The 13,071-nt window shown below is 36.6% G+C and overlaps 1 protein-coding gene across 1 annotated transcript; it reads right to left on the minus strand.

The window, feature by feature from the left end:
- Nucleotides 1-11,058: 11,058 nt before the first annotated feature.
- On the minus strand, nt 11,059-11,997 carry LOC126071036 (putative gustatory receptor clone PTE03). The gene has a single exon (XM_049875343.1). It carries the CDS (start codon nt 11,995-11,997, stop codon nt 11,059-11,061), a length of 939 nt encoding a protein of 312 aa, XP_049731300.1.
- Nucleotides 11,998-13,071: the final 1,074 nt, after the last annotated feature.

The following is a 13,071-nucleotide window of genomic DNA, read 5'->3' on the forward strand; positions in this document are numbered from 1 at the left end:
GAAATAAATGAATTAGTGCTACACCCGACAATAGGGTTGAACTTCAGAAGCACAATGGTGAGAGACACTATCAAGACCCCATATTTATCTATTATGATTAAATTTTTAATAAGTTTTATAAGAGGCACATTTATTTAATAAATCATCTACAGATTCATACAGCAGTGATATAAAGATGCTATTGAATACTTTGAAAATGCGAGATTGTAAAGCAAAAAATGATTAAATACTGGAAATTTCATAAAATACAACCTAATAGAAAAAATTGCAAAAAAAAAGATAAAAACAGAATTCAGGATAATAGTTACCATTGGGAATTGGGAGGGTGATGTGATTAGATGACTGCAAGTGGAATCTATGGGGGTAGTAATATTTTTTTTCTTAATTCAGTGATGGGTATATGTGTTTTCATTATACTTCTATTCTGTAAGAACTACAGATACATTTTATACATTGCTTTGGGTATGATATTTTTTTATTGTGGTGAAAATAAACATAAAATTCACCATCTCAACTATTTCTTTGTGTACAGTTCAGTGACACTGATTACTTTTTTCAAGTTATACAACCATTATCATGACCATTTTCCAATACATTCCACCACTTTTAACATAAACTCAATGCCCCCTAAGCAAAAACTTCCCCTTCCCCTAGTAACAACTAATAATCTTTCCTTTCTGTATATTTGCTTATTTCATATAAGTGAGATCATACAGTATTTTTCCTTTTGTCACTGACCCATTTCACTCAATATGATGTTTTCAAGGTTCATCCGTATAGCAGCATGCATCAGGACTTCATTTCTCTTTATGGCTGAGTCATATTCCATTTTACGCATATACCACATTTTGTTTATCTATTTATCTGTTGATGGACATTTCCACCCTTTGGCTATTGTGAGAAGTGCTCAACAAACATTGATGTATAGGTTATACAGACATTTTAACAAGTTGAGGAAAGGCCTTTTATATTCCAGATTATAAATATATTCTCCCATGTTCTTCCAATATTAACGCCTGATTCTCAGATTTCATGGTACATGAGAATTTTCAAAAAGTGCTTCAGGAGTCTCTTCCTTCAGGTGTCTCCCCAGAGATTCAAAGTCAGTAATTTTTGGATAAGGTCCAGGACCCTGCAGTATGGACAAGTGTCTCAGGTGACTAGGGTCTTCAGGTGTTCTGTGGACAGCAGTGTATGAAGGTCTACACTAGAAAATACCTTGAGTGCGTTGTGGGGAGCTGTCCTCTAGCTTGATTAAAAACTACTGATAATTATTACAATGAGGATGAACAAATATAACCACTGAAGCAAGTGTTAAAAATATGTGAGACCCAAATTATTAGAAGACTTATGAATATAGGCCATACCTGGAACACAATAATACTATTTAAGTTTTATTGAATATTTACTATTGTGCCAGACATTTTTTGTAAGTACTCCTTATGGTTATGGGGGTTAATGTCCCAACAGGAATTGTACTTCAGATGGTCAGTCTAAGATTTTCATACTAATCATTTTTCCCCACACCGGGTATTAGACTGAGAAGGGGCATATGATCCTACTCTCAGTCATGAGATGGGAAGGAATATCTCTAGATGATTCCATGGGAAGGTCTATTACAATACACCCAGTAAAGCCCAGTAAGTTTTCTCTCTGGGCAACATGTGTGGGTATAACACCTGCATCTGCTGCAGCAATCAGATGACGAGGGGAACAAGTTCTAGGATGGAACCACTTCATGGGAGACTAAATACAGTGCTTGTGTCCTGCTCTTGTGCATTCTCTATCTGTGAAGTCTTTTCCTTTTCATGAAAATTAACTCTTTGTATTGTTCGAGCACATTAGAGTCAGGATTTATATATCCTTATTGGATCTGGTGGGGCAGTGGTCAAGAGCTTGGCTGCTAAAGAAAAGGTCAGCAGTTCAAATCCACCAGCCACTCCTTGGCATCCTTATGGGGCAGTTCTAGTCTGTCCTATAGGGTTGACATGAGTCGGAATTGACTTGACAGCAACAGGTTTGGCATAGTTTTTGTTTTACTAGAATTGACGACTTCCACGTACAGGAAGCTCAAATACCTTAAAATCATCTCAAGCCAATCGAGATCACCTAATTAGCCAATTCTGTAGATGACGCCCACCACACGTCAGTCAGTTTGTTGTGCTGTGGTGGCTTGTGTGTTGTTGTGATGCTTGAAGCTATGCAACCAATATTTCAAATATCAGCAGGGTCACCCATGATTGACAGGTTTCAGCAGAGCTTCCAGACTAATACAGATTAGGAAGAAGGAACTGGTTATCTACTTCTAAAAAACAAATAGCCAGTGAAACCTCATGAAAAGCAGTGGAACCTTGTCTGATATAGTGCTGGCAGATGAGCCCCTCAGGTTAGAAGACACTCAAAATACAACTGGGGAAGAGCTGCCTCCTCAAAGTAGAGTTGACCTTAATGACTTGAATGGAGTCAAGCTTTCGAGACCTTCATTTGCTGGTGTGCCACTACTCAAAATGAGAAGAAACAGTTGCAAACATCCATTAATAATCAGACAATGGAATGTACAAAGTGTTAATCAAGGAAAATTGGAGTCATCAAAAATGAAAAGGAAAGCATGAGGGTTGATAGCCTGTGCATTAGTGAGCTGAAACGGACTAGTATTGGCCATTTTGAATTCAACAATCACATGGTCTTCTATGCCGGGAATGACAAATTGAAGAGGAATGGCATCACATTCATCATCAAATATAACATTCCAAGACCTATTCTGAAGTACAGCGCTGTCAGTGAGAGCATAATATCCATAGACCTATAAGGAAGATTAGTTCATATGACTATTATTCAAATTTATGCACCAAACACTAATGCAAAGATGAGGAAATTGAAGATTTTTTACCAACTTCTGCAGTCTGAAATTAATCAAACATGCAATCAAGATGCATTGATAATTAGAGCTGAATGGAATGTGAAATTTAGAAACAAAGAAGATGGATCCATAATTGGAAACATGGCCTTGATGATAGAAACTATACTGGAGCTTGCATGATAGATTTATGCAAGACCAATGATTTATTCGTTGAAAATATCTTTTTTCAACAACATAAATGGTGATTATACACGTGAACATCACAACATGGAAAACACAAGAATAAAATTGAGTACATCTGTGGGAAGAGACAATAGAAAGCTCAATATCATCTGCCAGAACAAGACCAGAAGACTACTGCAGAACAGACCATCCATTGCTCATATGGAGTTCAAGATGAAGCTGAAGAAAATTAAAACAAGTCAGTGGGAGCCAAAGAACAACCCTAAGTATCTCACACCTGGATTTGGAAACTATTTCAAGAATACATTTGACACATTGAACACTAAAGACCCAAGATCAGACGAGTTGCAGGATGACATCAAAAACATCATTCATGAAGAAAGCAAAAAAGTCATCAAAAATACAGAAAAGACCAAAATGGATGTTAGAAGAGGCTCTGAAACTAGCTCTTGAACATAGAGTAGCTAAAGCAAATGGGAGAAATAATCACATAAAAGGATTGAACAAAAGATTTCAAAGGGCAGCCTGAGAAGACAAAGTATTATAAAGAAATAGGCAAAGATCTGGAGTTAGAAAACCAAAATAGAAGAACAGGATTGGCATTTATCAAGCTGAAAGGACTGGAGAAAAGATTCACAACTTGAGTTTCAGTTTTGAAGTATTCTATGGGCAAAATATTGAAAGACGTAGGAAGCATTATAAGAAGATGGAAGAAATACACAGATTCATTGTACCAAAAAGAATTGTCCATGTTCAATGGCTTCACCAGGTAGCATATGATCAAGAACTGATGGTATTGAAGGAAGAAGTTCAACCTGCACTGAAGGTTTTGATGAAAACAAGGCTCCAGGAATTGACAGAATACCAATTGTGATGCTTCAACAAATGGATGCGGTGCTGGAGGTGCTCACTTGTCTATGCCAAGAAATCTGGAAGACAGCTACTAGGCTAACAGAGTGGAAGAGATTCTTACACGTGCCCATTTCAAAGAAAGGTGACTGAACAGAATGTGGAAATTACTGAACAATATCTTTGTTATCACACATAAGTAAAATTTTGTTAAGATATCAAAAATTTTTCAAGCTGGATTCAGAAGAGAAAGTGGAACCTGGTATCAGATGGATCTTGGATGAAAGCAGAGAATTCCAGAAATACCTTTGTTTCATTGACAATGCGAAGGCATTCTACTGTGTGGATCATAAAATAATACAAATAACATTTTGAAGAATGGGAATTACAGAGCAAATAATCGTCTCATGCGGAACCTATACTTAGACCAAGAAGCACTCATAAGAACAGAACAAGGGGCTACTGCATGGTTGAAAATAAGGAAAAGTGTGTGTCAGGGTTATATCCTTTCACAATTATTATTCAATCTGTATGTTGAGCAAATAATCTGAGAATTGGACTATACGAAGAACACAGCATCAGGATGGAAGGAAGACTGATTTAACATCCTGCTACATGCAGATGACACAACCTTGTTTGCTTGAAAGTGAAGAGGACTTAAAGCACTTACTAATGAAGTTCATAGGCTACAGCCTTCAATATGGACTACACCTCAACATAAACAAAACAAAAAAACAAAAAAATCCTCACAACCAGGCTAAAAGTAACATCCCAATAAACGAAAAAAACACTGAAGTTGTCATGGAGTTCATTTTACTTGAATCCACAATCAATACCCTTGGAAGTGGCAGTCAAGAAATCAAATGACATTGCATTGGGCAAATCTGCTGCAAAGACCTCCTTCAAGCATTGGAAAGCAAAGATGTTACTTTGAACATTAAGGTGCACCTGAAGCAACCCATCATATTTTCAATTGTCTCGTATGAAAGCAAAACCTGGACAATGAATAAGGAAGACCAAAAAAGAATTGACACATTTGAATTATGGTTTGGGCAAAGAATATTGAATATACCATGGACTACCATAAGAAGGGACAAGTCTGTCCCGGAAGAAGTACAGAGTGTTCCTTCAAAGCCAGCATGCCAAGACTTCATCTCACATACTTTGGACATGCTATCAGGAGGGACCAGTCCCTGGAGAAGGATATCATGCTTGGTATGACAGAGGGTCAGCATAAAAGAGGAAGACCCTAGGCAAGATGGATTGACACAGTGGCTGCAACAATGGGTTCATACATAGAAAGGATTGTGAGAATGTCACAGAACTGGACAGTGTTTCATTCTGTTGTGCATAAGCTTACTATGAGTTGGAATGGACTCGATGACATCTAACATCAAAGAACAGCTTATCATTGAGCCCAAGTACCCTCTCTCTGTGAACTCTCGTCTTCACAACACTCACATTAAATTGATAACTTATTATGAGCATAATGTTAAGAAATTCTTGATGTTATTAATACAATCCAATTATGTTGTAAAGTAGGATTTTAATAGGTAGTATTAAATTTTAAGCTTATAATGTGGAGGCGGTAATACATTTAGATCTAGGCAAAAGGAGTCCTTATGCTGGGCCCCAGCTCTAGAGGCCCTCTGGATGTCATAAACATTCAAAAAAATAAATTTATTAAAAAATATGGGAGCCTCGAGCACTTTGAACATTTGTAATCTTGTATGACTCATAATCTTACAGTTCCACTCTTGAGATTTATAATAACACTCAGGCCCCTCACAAGAATTTTTCATCAATTTTGGCCTGTCATTGAGACAAAGGTGACTGTGCCTAAATGCCACACTGCTCTATGGGCTGTGATGCTGATGACAGCAGTGAGAGATTATGTTCCAGAAACCAGGGAGAATTTGAATGGTGGAAATAGTTAAGTAAAAACAAACATGAATTAGTTTGTCAAATCCTTCCTCTCAAATGGCATTAATGTTTAGTTTTTGTAAAGTTTCTTTTCCCAGTAGTGCTGAGTATCCTCTTCATGTTTCAACAGATGTTGCAGGGGTACTCACACCAAACTTAACATTTGCAACCATTGCACATTCTGCAATACTATTTTACTTCTAAATCTGTACATATACAGGATGTAATATACATGAAACTTGGTACAACTTTTTTACTGTAATAATCTAGATAATGCTTTTAAAAAGGTATATTTTAAAATTAAAAACATTTATAATTTTTTCTGCAATAATAACTTACCATTTATAATGCATTACAATGTGCACACTTGATATATAAATTCATGCCTAATTTCTGGGTCACAATATGGATTTAAAACTTCTCATTGATAGTTTCAATTACTGCCATCTGAGCAAAGTTCCTCCAAATTGATTTTAATTTTTTAATAACTTTATTGAGATATAAATCAAATGCGATACAGCTTACTAATTCAAAGTGCACAATTCAATGGTTTTTAGTCTATTCACAGATATATGCAACCATCACCGCAGTCAATTTTAGAACATTTTCATCACTTCGAAAAGAATCTGTGTACCCTGTAGTTATCACTCCCTATCCTCTCATTCCACTCCCACCACTAACTCTAAACTATTCTCTTTCTCTATAGATTTCCCTGTTCTGGGTAATTTATTTAGATAGGAGTATGTAATATGTGGTCTTTTGTGACTGGCTCCTTTCACTTAGTATAATGTTTCAGACTTCATCCATGTTGTAGCATGTAGCACTACTTCATAGATTTTTATGACCAAATAATATTCCAATGTACATACATATCACATTTTGTTTATCCATCCATTACTTGACAGTCATTTGAGATGCTGCGATAAACATTTGTGTACAATTTTTTCAGCGGACTTATGTTTCCTTTTTTTTTTTTTTTGATATATTCCCAGGATGAGATTACTGGGTCATATGGTAACTATGTTTAATAATTTGAGGAACTACAAGAATATTTTCCAAAATGGCTGTACCAGTTCACATTCCCTTCAACAATGTATAAAAGTTCCAATTTCTCCACATCTTTGCCAAAGTTTGTGTTTTTTTTCTTTTATTTAAAAAAAAATTTAATAGGTGCTATCTTTTTTATCCTAGTGGATGTGAGGTGGTATCTCACTAAAGTTCTGCTTTGCATTTTCCTGAAGATTAGTGATGTTGAGTATTTTTTCTTATGCATTTCTTCTTTGAAGAAACATCTGCTCAAGTCCTTTTTTTTTAAAATTGGTTATTTGTCTTTTCACGTTTGATTAAAAATGTAATATATGTGGTTTGCAAATATTTTCACTAGTTCTATGGATTGTCTTTTTATTTCTTTCATGGTATCCTTTGAAGCACAATGTTTTCAAATTTAATTTATCCATTTTTTATTTTTTGCATGTGCTTTTGGTGCCATATCTAAGAATCCTTTGCCAAACCCAAGGTCAAGATTTGTCCCTATGTTTTCTAAACATTTTACACCACTTTTAGTGCTTTCATTGAGGTCTTTGATTCACTTCAAGTTGCTTTTTTTTTTTTTTTAATCTTATTTGAGGTAAGAGTTCTACTTTATACTTTTGCTTGTGGCTATCCATTTGCCCTAGTACCATTTGTCAGAAAGACTAGTCTTGCCCCATTGGATGATCTTGGCACCTTTGCTGAGATGAGTTTTATAAATATATATTTCAAGACTCTTCAGTTCTAATCGATTTATATGTCTATCCTTGCACCAGTACCATCTTGATTACTGTTGCTTTGTGGTAAGTTTGAAATCAAGAAGTGTGAGTTTTCCTACTTTGTTCTTCCTTTTCAAGACTGTTTTGGTTATTCTGTGTCCTTGCAATTCCATATGAATTTTAGAATCAGTTTGTCAATTTGTGTAAAGAAAAAATCTGGAATTCTGATGGGGACTGTGTTTAATCTGTAGATCAGTTTGGAAAATATTGCCATCTTAACAATTCATGTACATGGTGTATTTTTTCTAATTATTTAGCTCTTGTTAAGTTTATTTAAACAATGCTTTGTATTTTTCAATATATGTCTTATACTTCTTTGCTTACATTTATTCCTAAGTATTGTATTCTTTTTGATGCTTTTGTAAATGGAATTGTTTTCTTAGTTATATTTTTGGATTATTAATTGCAAGTGTGTAGAAATACAATTGATTTTTGCATATTGACCTTATATCCTGCAACTGTGCTGAGTGTGTTTATTAGTCCAAATAGTAATTTAGTTGATTCTTTAGGATTTTCTCTGCATCATCTCTCATATCATCTGCAAATACAGATAGCTTTACTTTTACCTTTTTAATTTGTGTACCTATTATTTATTTGTTTTCTTTTTCTTTTTAATTTTTTTTTTTGCATAATTCCCCTAGCTAGAACCACCACCACAGGTAGAAGTAGAAAGAATGGACATTCTTTTTTTTTTTTTTCCTGATCCTAGAGGGAAGCACCCAGTCCATTAAGTACAATGTTAGCTGTGAGTTTTTCATAGATGTCATTTATGAGGTGGAGGAAAAGGATGTATGTAGAAGTGGTAAAACTATTATGTTGAAATGCATGAAATTGGCAGTTCTGTAGATCAAAAATTGAAATGCTGGCAATTTCACAGAGTTCATCTCAAAATAAGGAACAGCAAAAAAATGATAAATACAAAATTCAGGATAGCACTTACTTCTGGGAGATAGGGAAGGCCTCACAAGGGAATTCTAAGATGATCATAATTATATACTTTTCAATTTAGGTGATGGTTATGTGCTTTTATTATATGAAGATTCTACAAGAACTACAGGTACATTACACACACTTTCTATGTATGACATATTTCACAAATAAAATTGAAAAAAGTCTTTCATACACCAGATTCTAAATAAATTCTAGTATTAAAACTATGGTTCCAGAACATAGAGCTCATCACTATTTCACAAGGGTCTTGTTAACCATACTTTCCCTAGGGACCAATCCCCAGGGTCCAAAATCTTTGGTCCTTGAATGAGGTCCAGGAAGCTGCAGCTTTAACTAAGGCCCAAGATGCTGCAGGAGATTTAAGACCATCATTGGGTGAACCACTGCCCTAGCAAAGGTCTTTGGTGCTAGTCTGGGAGCTGTCCCCAGAAGTGGTGCTGAAAACAATGGAACTCAGTTATGACCAGAACAGAAGGCTCTCTGGGCACTCAGCTCTCCAAGGAGTCATCCATTCTTGCCAGGAATAATCTCCTTAGTTTAAAAGTGATCCCCAATAAAAGCAAACTTTCTACTTGCTTCCCTATAGCACCACACACAACACCTCCCCGACATGGCAGAGTCCTTCTAAGACTGCAGTGATTCTATTAGCTTTATTAAAACACATTTGATGTGTGGATTTTATCTGAAATGAAAAAGAAGCAATCAAAATGGTAACACAAGAAATAAATGAAAAAATGAAAGTCGTTGCTAGCAAGTAATCAATGAGAAGGAATCAAAGCAAATCAACTGTCAGGAAAATATAATTCATCTTAGCCTGCAAAACCAATAATTATGTCTTTGTTTATATTACTAGGTTCACCTGAAATGCTGATATATATTTAAATTAAGGTAAGCAAAGCTAAGTGCTAAAAAAAAATGTTAAAAAATGTGTGAAAGCAAAAGAATTGAAAGGATCAAGGATAGGGGACTAGATATGGAATACAACGATACTAGCTAAATTTCAATGAGTACTTACTGTGTGCCAGATATTGTGCCTATTGAGTTTCCAACAGTACTTACATTTTAGATCGGTGTCACATGAAGTGTAATACTTGGACTGTGCACACAGGCATCGCATATGAGCTTGTTAGAAGTGCACATTCATGGGCCCACCTCACACTAACCAAAACCCAAACCAAACCCATTGCTGTTGATGCAATTCCTACTCATAGCGACCCTATAGGACAGAATAGAACTGCCCCCACAGGGTTTACAAGGAGCAGCTGCTGGATTTGTCAAATGTTTATCCACTATGGTACCAGGGTGCCGAAATCACTGAGGAAGGACACAGGAATCTGTGTACTAACAAGTTCTCCAGTTCTCATATGTGTTAAGGATGGAAAACAACTGTTTTAGACAATATGTAAAATCAACTCATAATAATTCTGTTCTCCTCATCAGAGAATAAAGAAGAGGTCTGTATGTCCCAGTTCAGGCTTATAAGTTGTGAAAGGATGTCTTCTGAGTTACTCATTGGAAAAGTCACCTCATTATTAAAAGAAGAAGTCATAGTCAGCTTTCTGGGATATAATGCATGCAAGTGATATAGCCAACTGGTGGCCTTCATAAAAACCTGCCCTAGTATGCAATCAATCAAATATCACAAAGCTAGAGAAGAGCAAAATCACTTTCCATACCTATTTTGCACTGCTGTTAGTCATTATGGTATATAATAATTGTAGCAAAAGAATTGAAAGCAGGAACACAAACAGATACTTGTACACCAATGTTCCTTGTGGCAATATTCACAATAACCATAAGGTGGAAACAGGCTCAATGCCGACCAACAGATGAATGGATAAACAAAATATCATCCATGCAATGGAATACTTCTGGCCATAAGGATAAATAAAGCCCTGATACATGCTACAGCATAGATGAACCTTGAAAGCCTTATGCCAAGTGAAATGTCAGTTACAAAAGAATAAATATTTTATGATCCCACTTATATGAAATACCTAGAATAGGCAAGTATATAGAGACCAAACTCTATTAGTGGTTATCAGGGGTGGTGAGGAGGAAAAAGAAAGGAAGACTCATTGTGTAGGGGATACTAAGCTAAGAGTGATGCAAAAATTTGAAAATGGGTAGTAATGACTGTTGAATAACATGAAGAATGTAATTAATGTCACTGAATAGTACATGCAAAAATGTTGACATGACAAATGTTTTGTTACATACATATTGGCCAAATTAAACATAAAAAAATAAATGCTTTAGCATGTCTTGCTAACAAGGTAAAAATTGTCACAAGACAGAAGCGTGTGTAAGTAAATATATACATAGGTAAAAATGCATATGAATTAATAATAAAAATAAAATGATTTTTATTATCAAAATGTTAAGAAAAAAACTTGTTACTAGAAGGGTCTAACATTCTGATTCGCCCAGTATTCTTTCACTATGACTCATTCTAGAAGCCCAAGCCTAAAGCAGATAACACAATCATGAAAAGGAAAATGTTCTCCACAGGAGTTTCTTCAAGGCTCCCTTCATGTCCCTGTTCCTCAGGCTGTAGACAAATGGGTTCATCATTGGAGGGACCACAGTGTACATCACTGAGGCTACTGCTGTCTTCCTGGAAGAATGAGTAACTGCAGAACTAATGTACACCCCAAAAACTGTCCCATAGAATAAGAAAACCACTGACAGGTGAGACCCACAGGTGGAGAAAGCTTTATACATTCCACCAGCTGATGGTATTCTCAGAATGGAAGAAATAATTTTAATGTAAGAGAAAATAATCCCAAGGAGTGGACCACCACCCAGTATACTAGTTAGTAAGTATACCAGGATGTTATTCAGAAGAGTATTGGAGCAGGCAAGTTTGATGACCTGAGCAAGCTCGCAGAAGAAGTGAGGGATTTCCCTGTCTGTGCAGAAGGACAGACTTAGTATCATCAGACTGTGGAGCAGGGCATCCACCAAACTAATGAACAAGGAGAGTAGAATCAGCAGACCACAGAGGTGAGAGTTCATGATGACTGTATACCTCAGTGGTTGGCAGATGGCCACATAGCGGTCATAGGCCATTGCTGCAAGGAGAAAATTTTCCATGCCTGCAAATATCATGAGGAAGCAAACCTGGGTGAGGCAGCCTGTGTAACTGATGGATTTGTTCTGTGTCTGGATGTTCACCAGCATCTTGGGGACCGTGGTGGTGCTGAAACAGATGTCAGTGAAGGACAGGTTGGAGAGGAAAAAGTACATGGGGGTGTGGAGGTGGGAGTCTGAGCTGATGGCCAGGATAATGAGTAGGTTCCCCAACACAGTGACGAGGTGCATGGTCAGGAATAGTCCGAAGAGGAAGGGCTGCAGTTCCGAATCCTCTGAGAGCCCCAGGAGGGAGAATGCTGCTACACCAGTTTGGTTTTCTGATGTCATGTTGTTGATGAGTCTGATGATGGAAGTGATAGGAAAGAGATCTAAAAGAGGTGCTTATTTCAGAGAAATTCTCGCATCTGTATTGTGAAACGAGGTGAATACTACAAATCTTTCTACTCTCTGTCTGTCTCCTCCCTCCCCCTCTTTCTATTCCTTCATCTGTCTTTGTCCCATCCTCCCTTCCGCCCTCCTTCTGTTTTCTCTCTTATTCATTACCATACCACTGCACCATATCTCCCCCCAAATTTCCACCTGAATAAAGACCCTAATAGCCTCCCTGTTTTTTTTTTCTTGTTGTTGTTCTGTGCCTTGAGTCAAATCAGACTCATAGGAACCCTATAAGACAAAGTAGAACTGTCCCCTAGGGTTTTCAATGAGCAGCTGGTGGATTTGAACTGCTGATCTTTTGGTTAGCAGCCAAACTCTTAGACACTATGACACTAGTGCTCCTTGCTTTAAAAGCCTTCAACTCTCTGACCACATAGGTAGTATTTATGTGTTTACTGAATATCTATTCTTTATCCATATTGTGCCAAGTAATAGGAATAAAAGAGAAAAAATGCATAACTTTTTCCTTGAGAATTTTTTTTTTCGAACTAGCAGAAAAACAAACTCTACATCCATGTTTTAGAACAATGGTCCTTAAACTGCTTCTTGTCAGAATCAGTTGAAGGACTTGTTGAGCCCCCACACTCAGATTATTGGCTTCAGAATTTGGGGTCTATGGCTCTAAAATTGTTCTTTCTAACAAATTCTCAAATGCTATTGCTGATGGCCTGGGACTATACTTTGAGGTCTACTCTTCTAGAACATCAACCATTGTGGTTCATGTACAATCAACTCATCTGCAGGGAGGAAAAGATGTGGTGCACTTCATGAGGAGATGGGGACCTGGCTCACCAGGCTCTGCAGAGGGACTTGGGGAGGAGTTCAACTCTTGACTCAATCAAGCTTCTTCATTTTCATTTTTTCCTCAAAATTTGTCCTTTCAATTTTCTTTTTCCATCGGAATGTCCCATCATTTAGGTTCTTATCCCTTGTTGTTATTGTTCTAATTAATAGAGGTATTATCAG

This window comes from Elephas maximus, chromosome 3, assembly GCF_024166365.1.
Source record: "Elephas maximus indicus isolate mEleMax1 chromosome 3, mEleMax1 primary haplotype, whole genome shotgun sequence".
Taxonomy (NCBI): Eukaryota; Metazoa; Chordata; class Mammalia; order Proboscidea; family Elephantidae; genus Elephas; species Elephas maximus.

Bases quoted from the DNA above. Each gene is read 5' to 3' on its own strand.
- LOC126071036 (XM_049875343.1), bottom strand. From the start codon at position 11,997: ATGACATCAGAAAACCAAACTGGTGTAGCAGCATTCTCCCTCCTGGGG.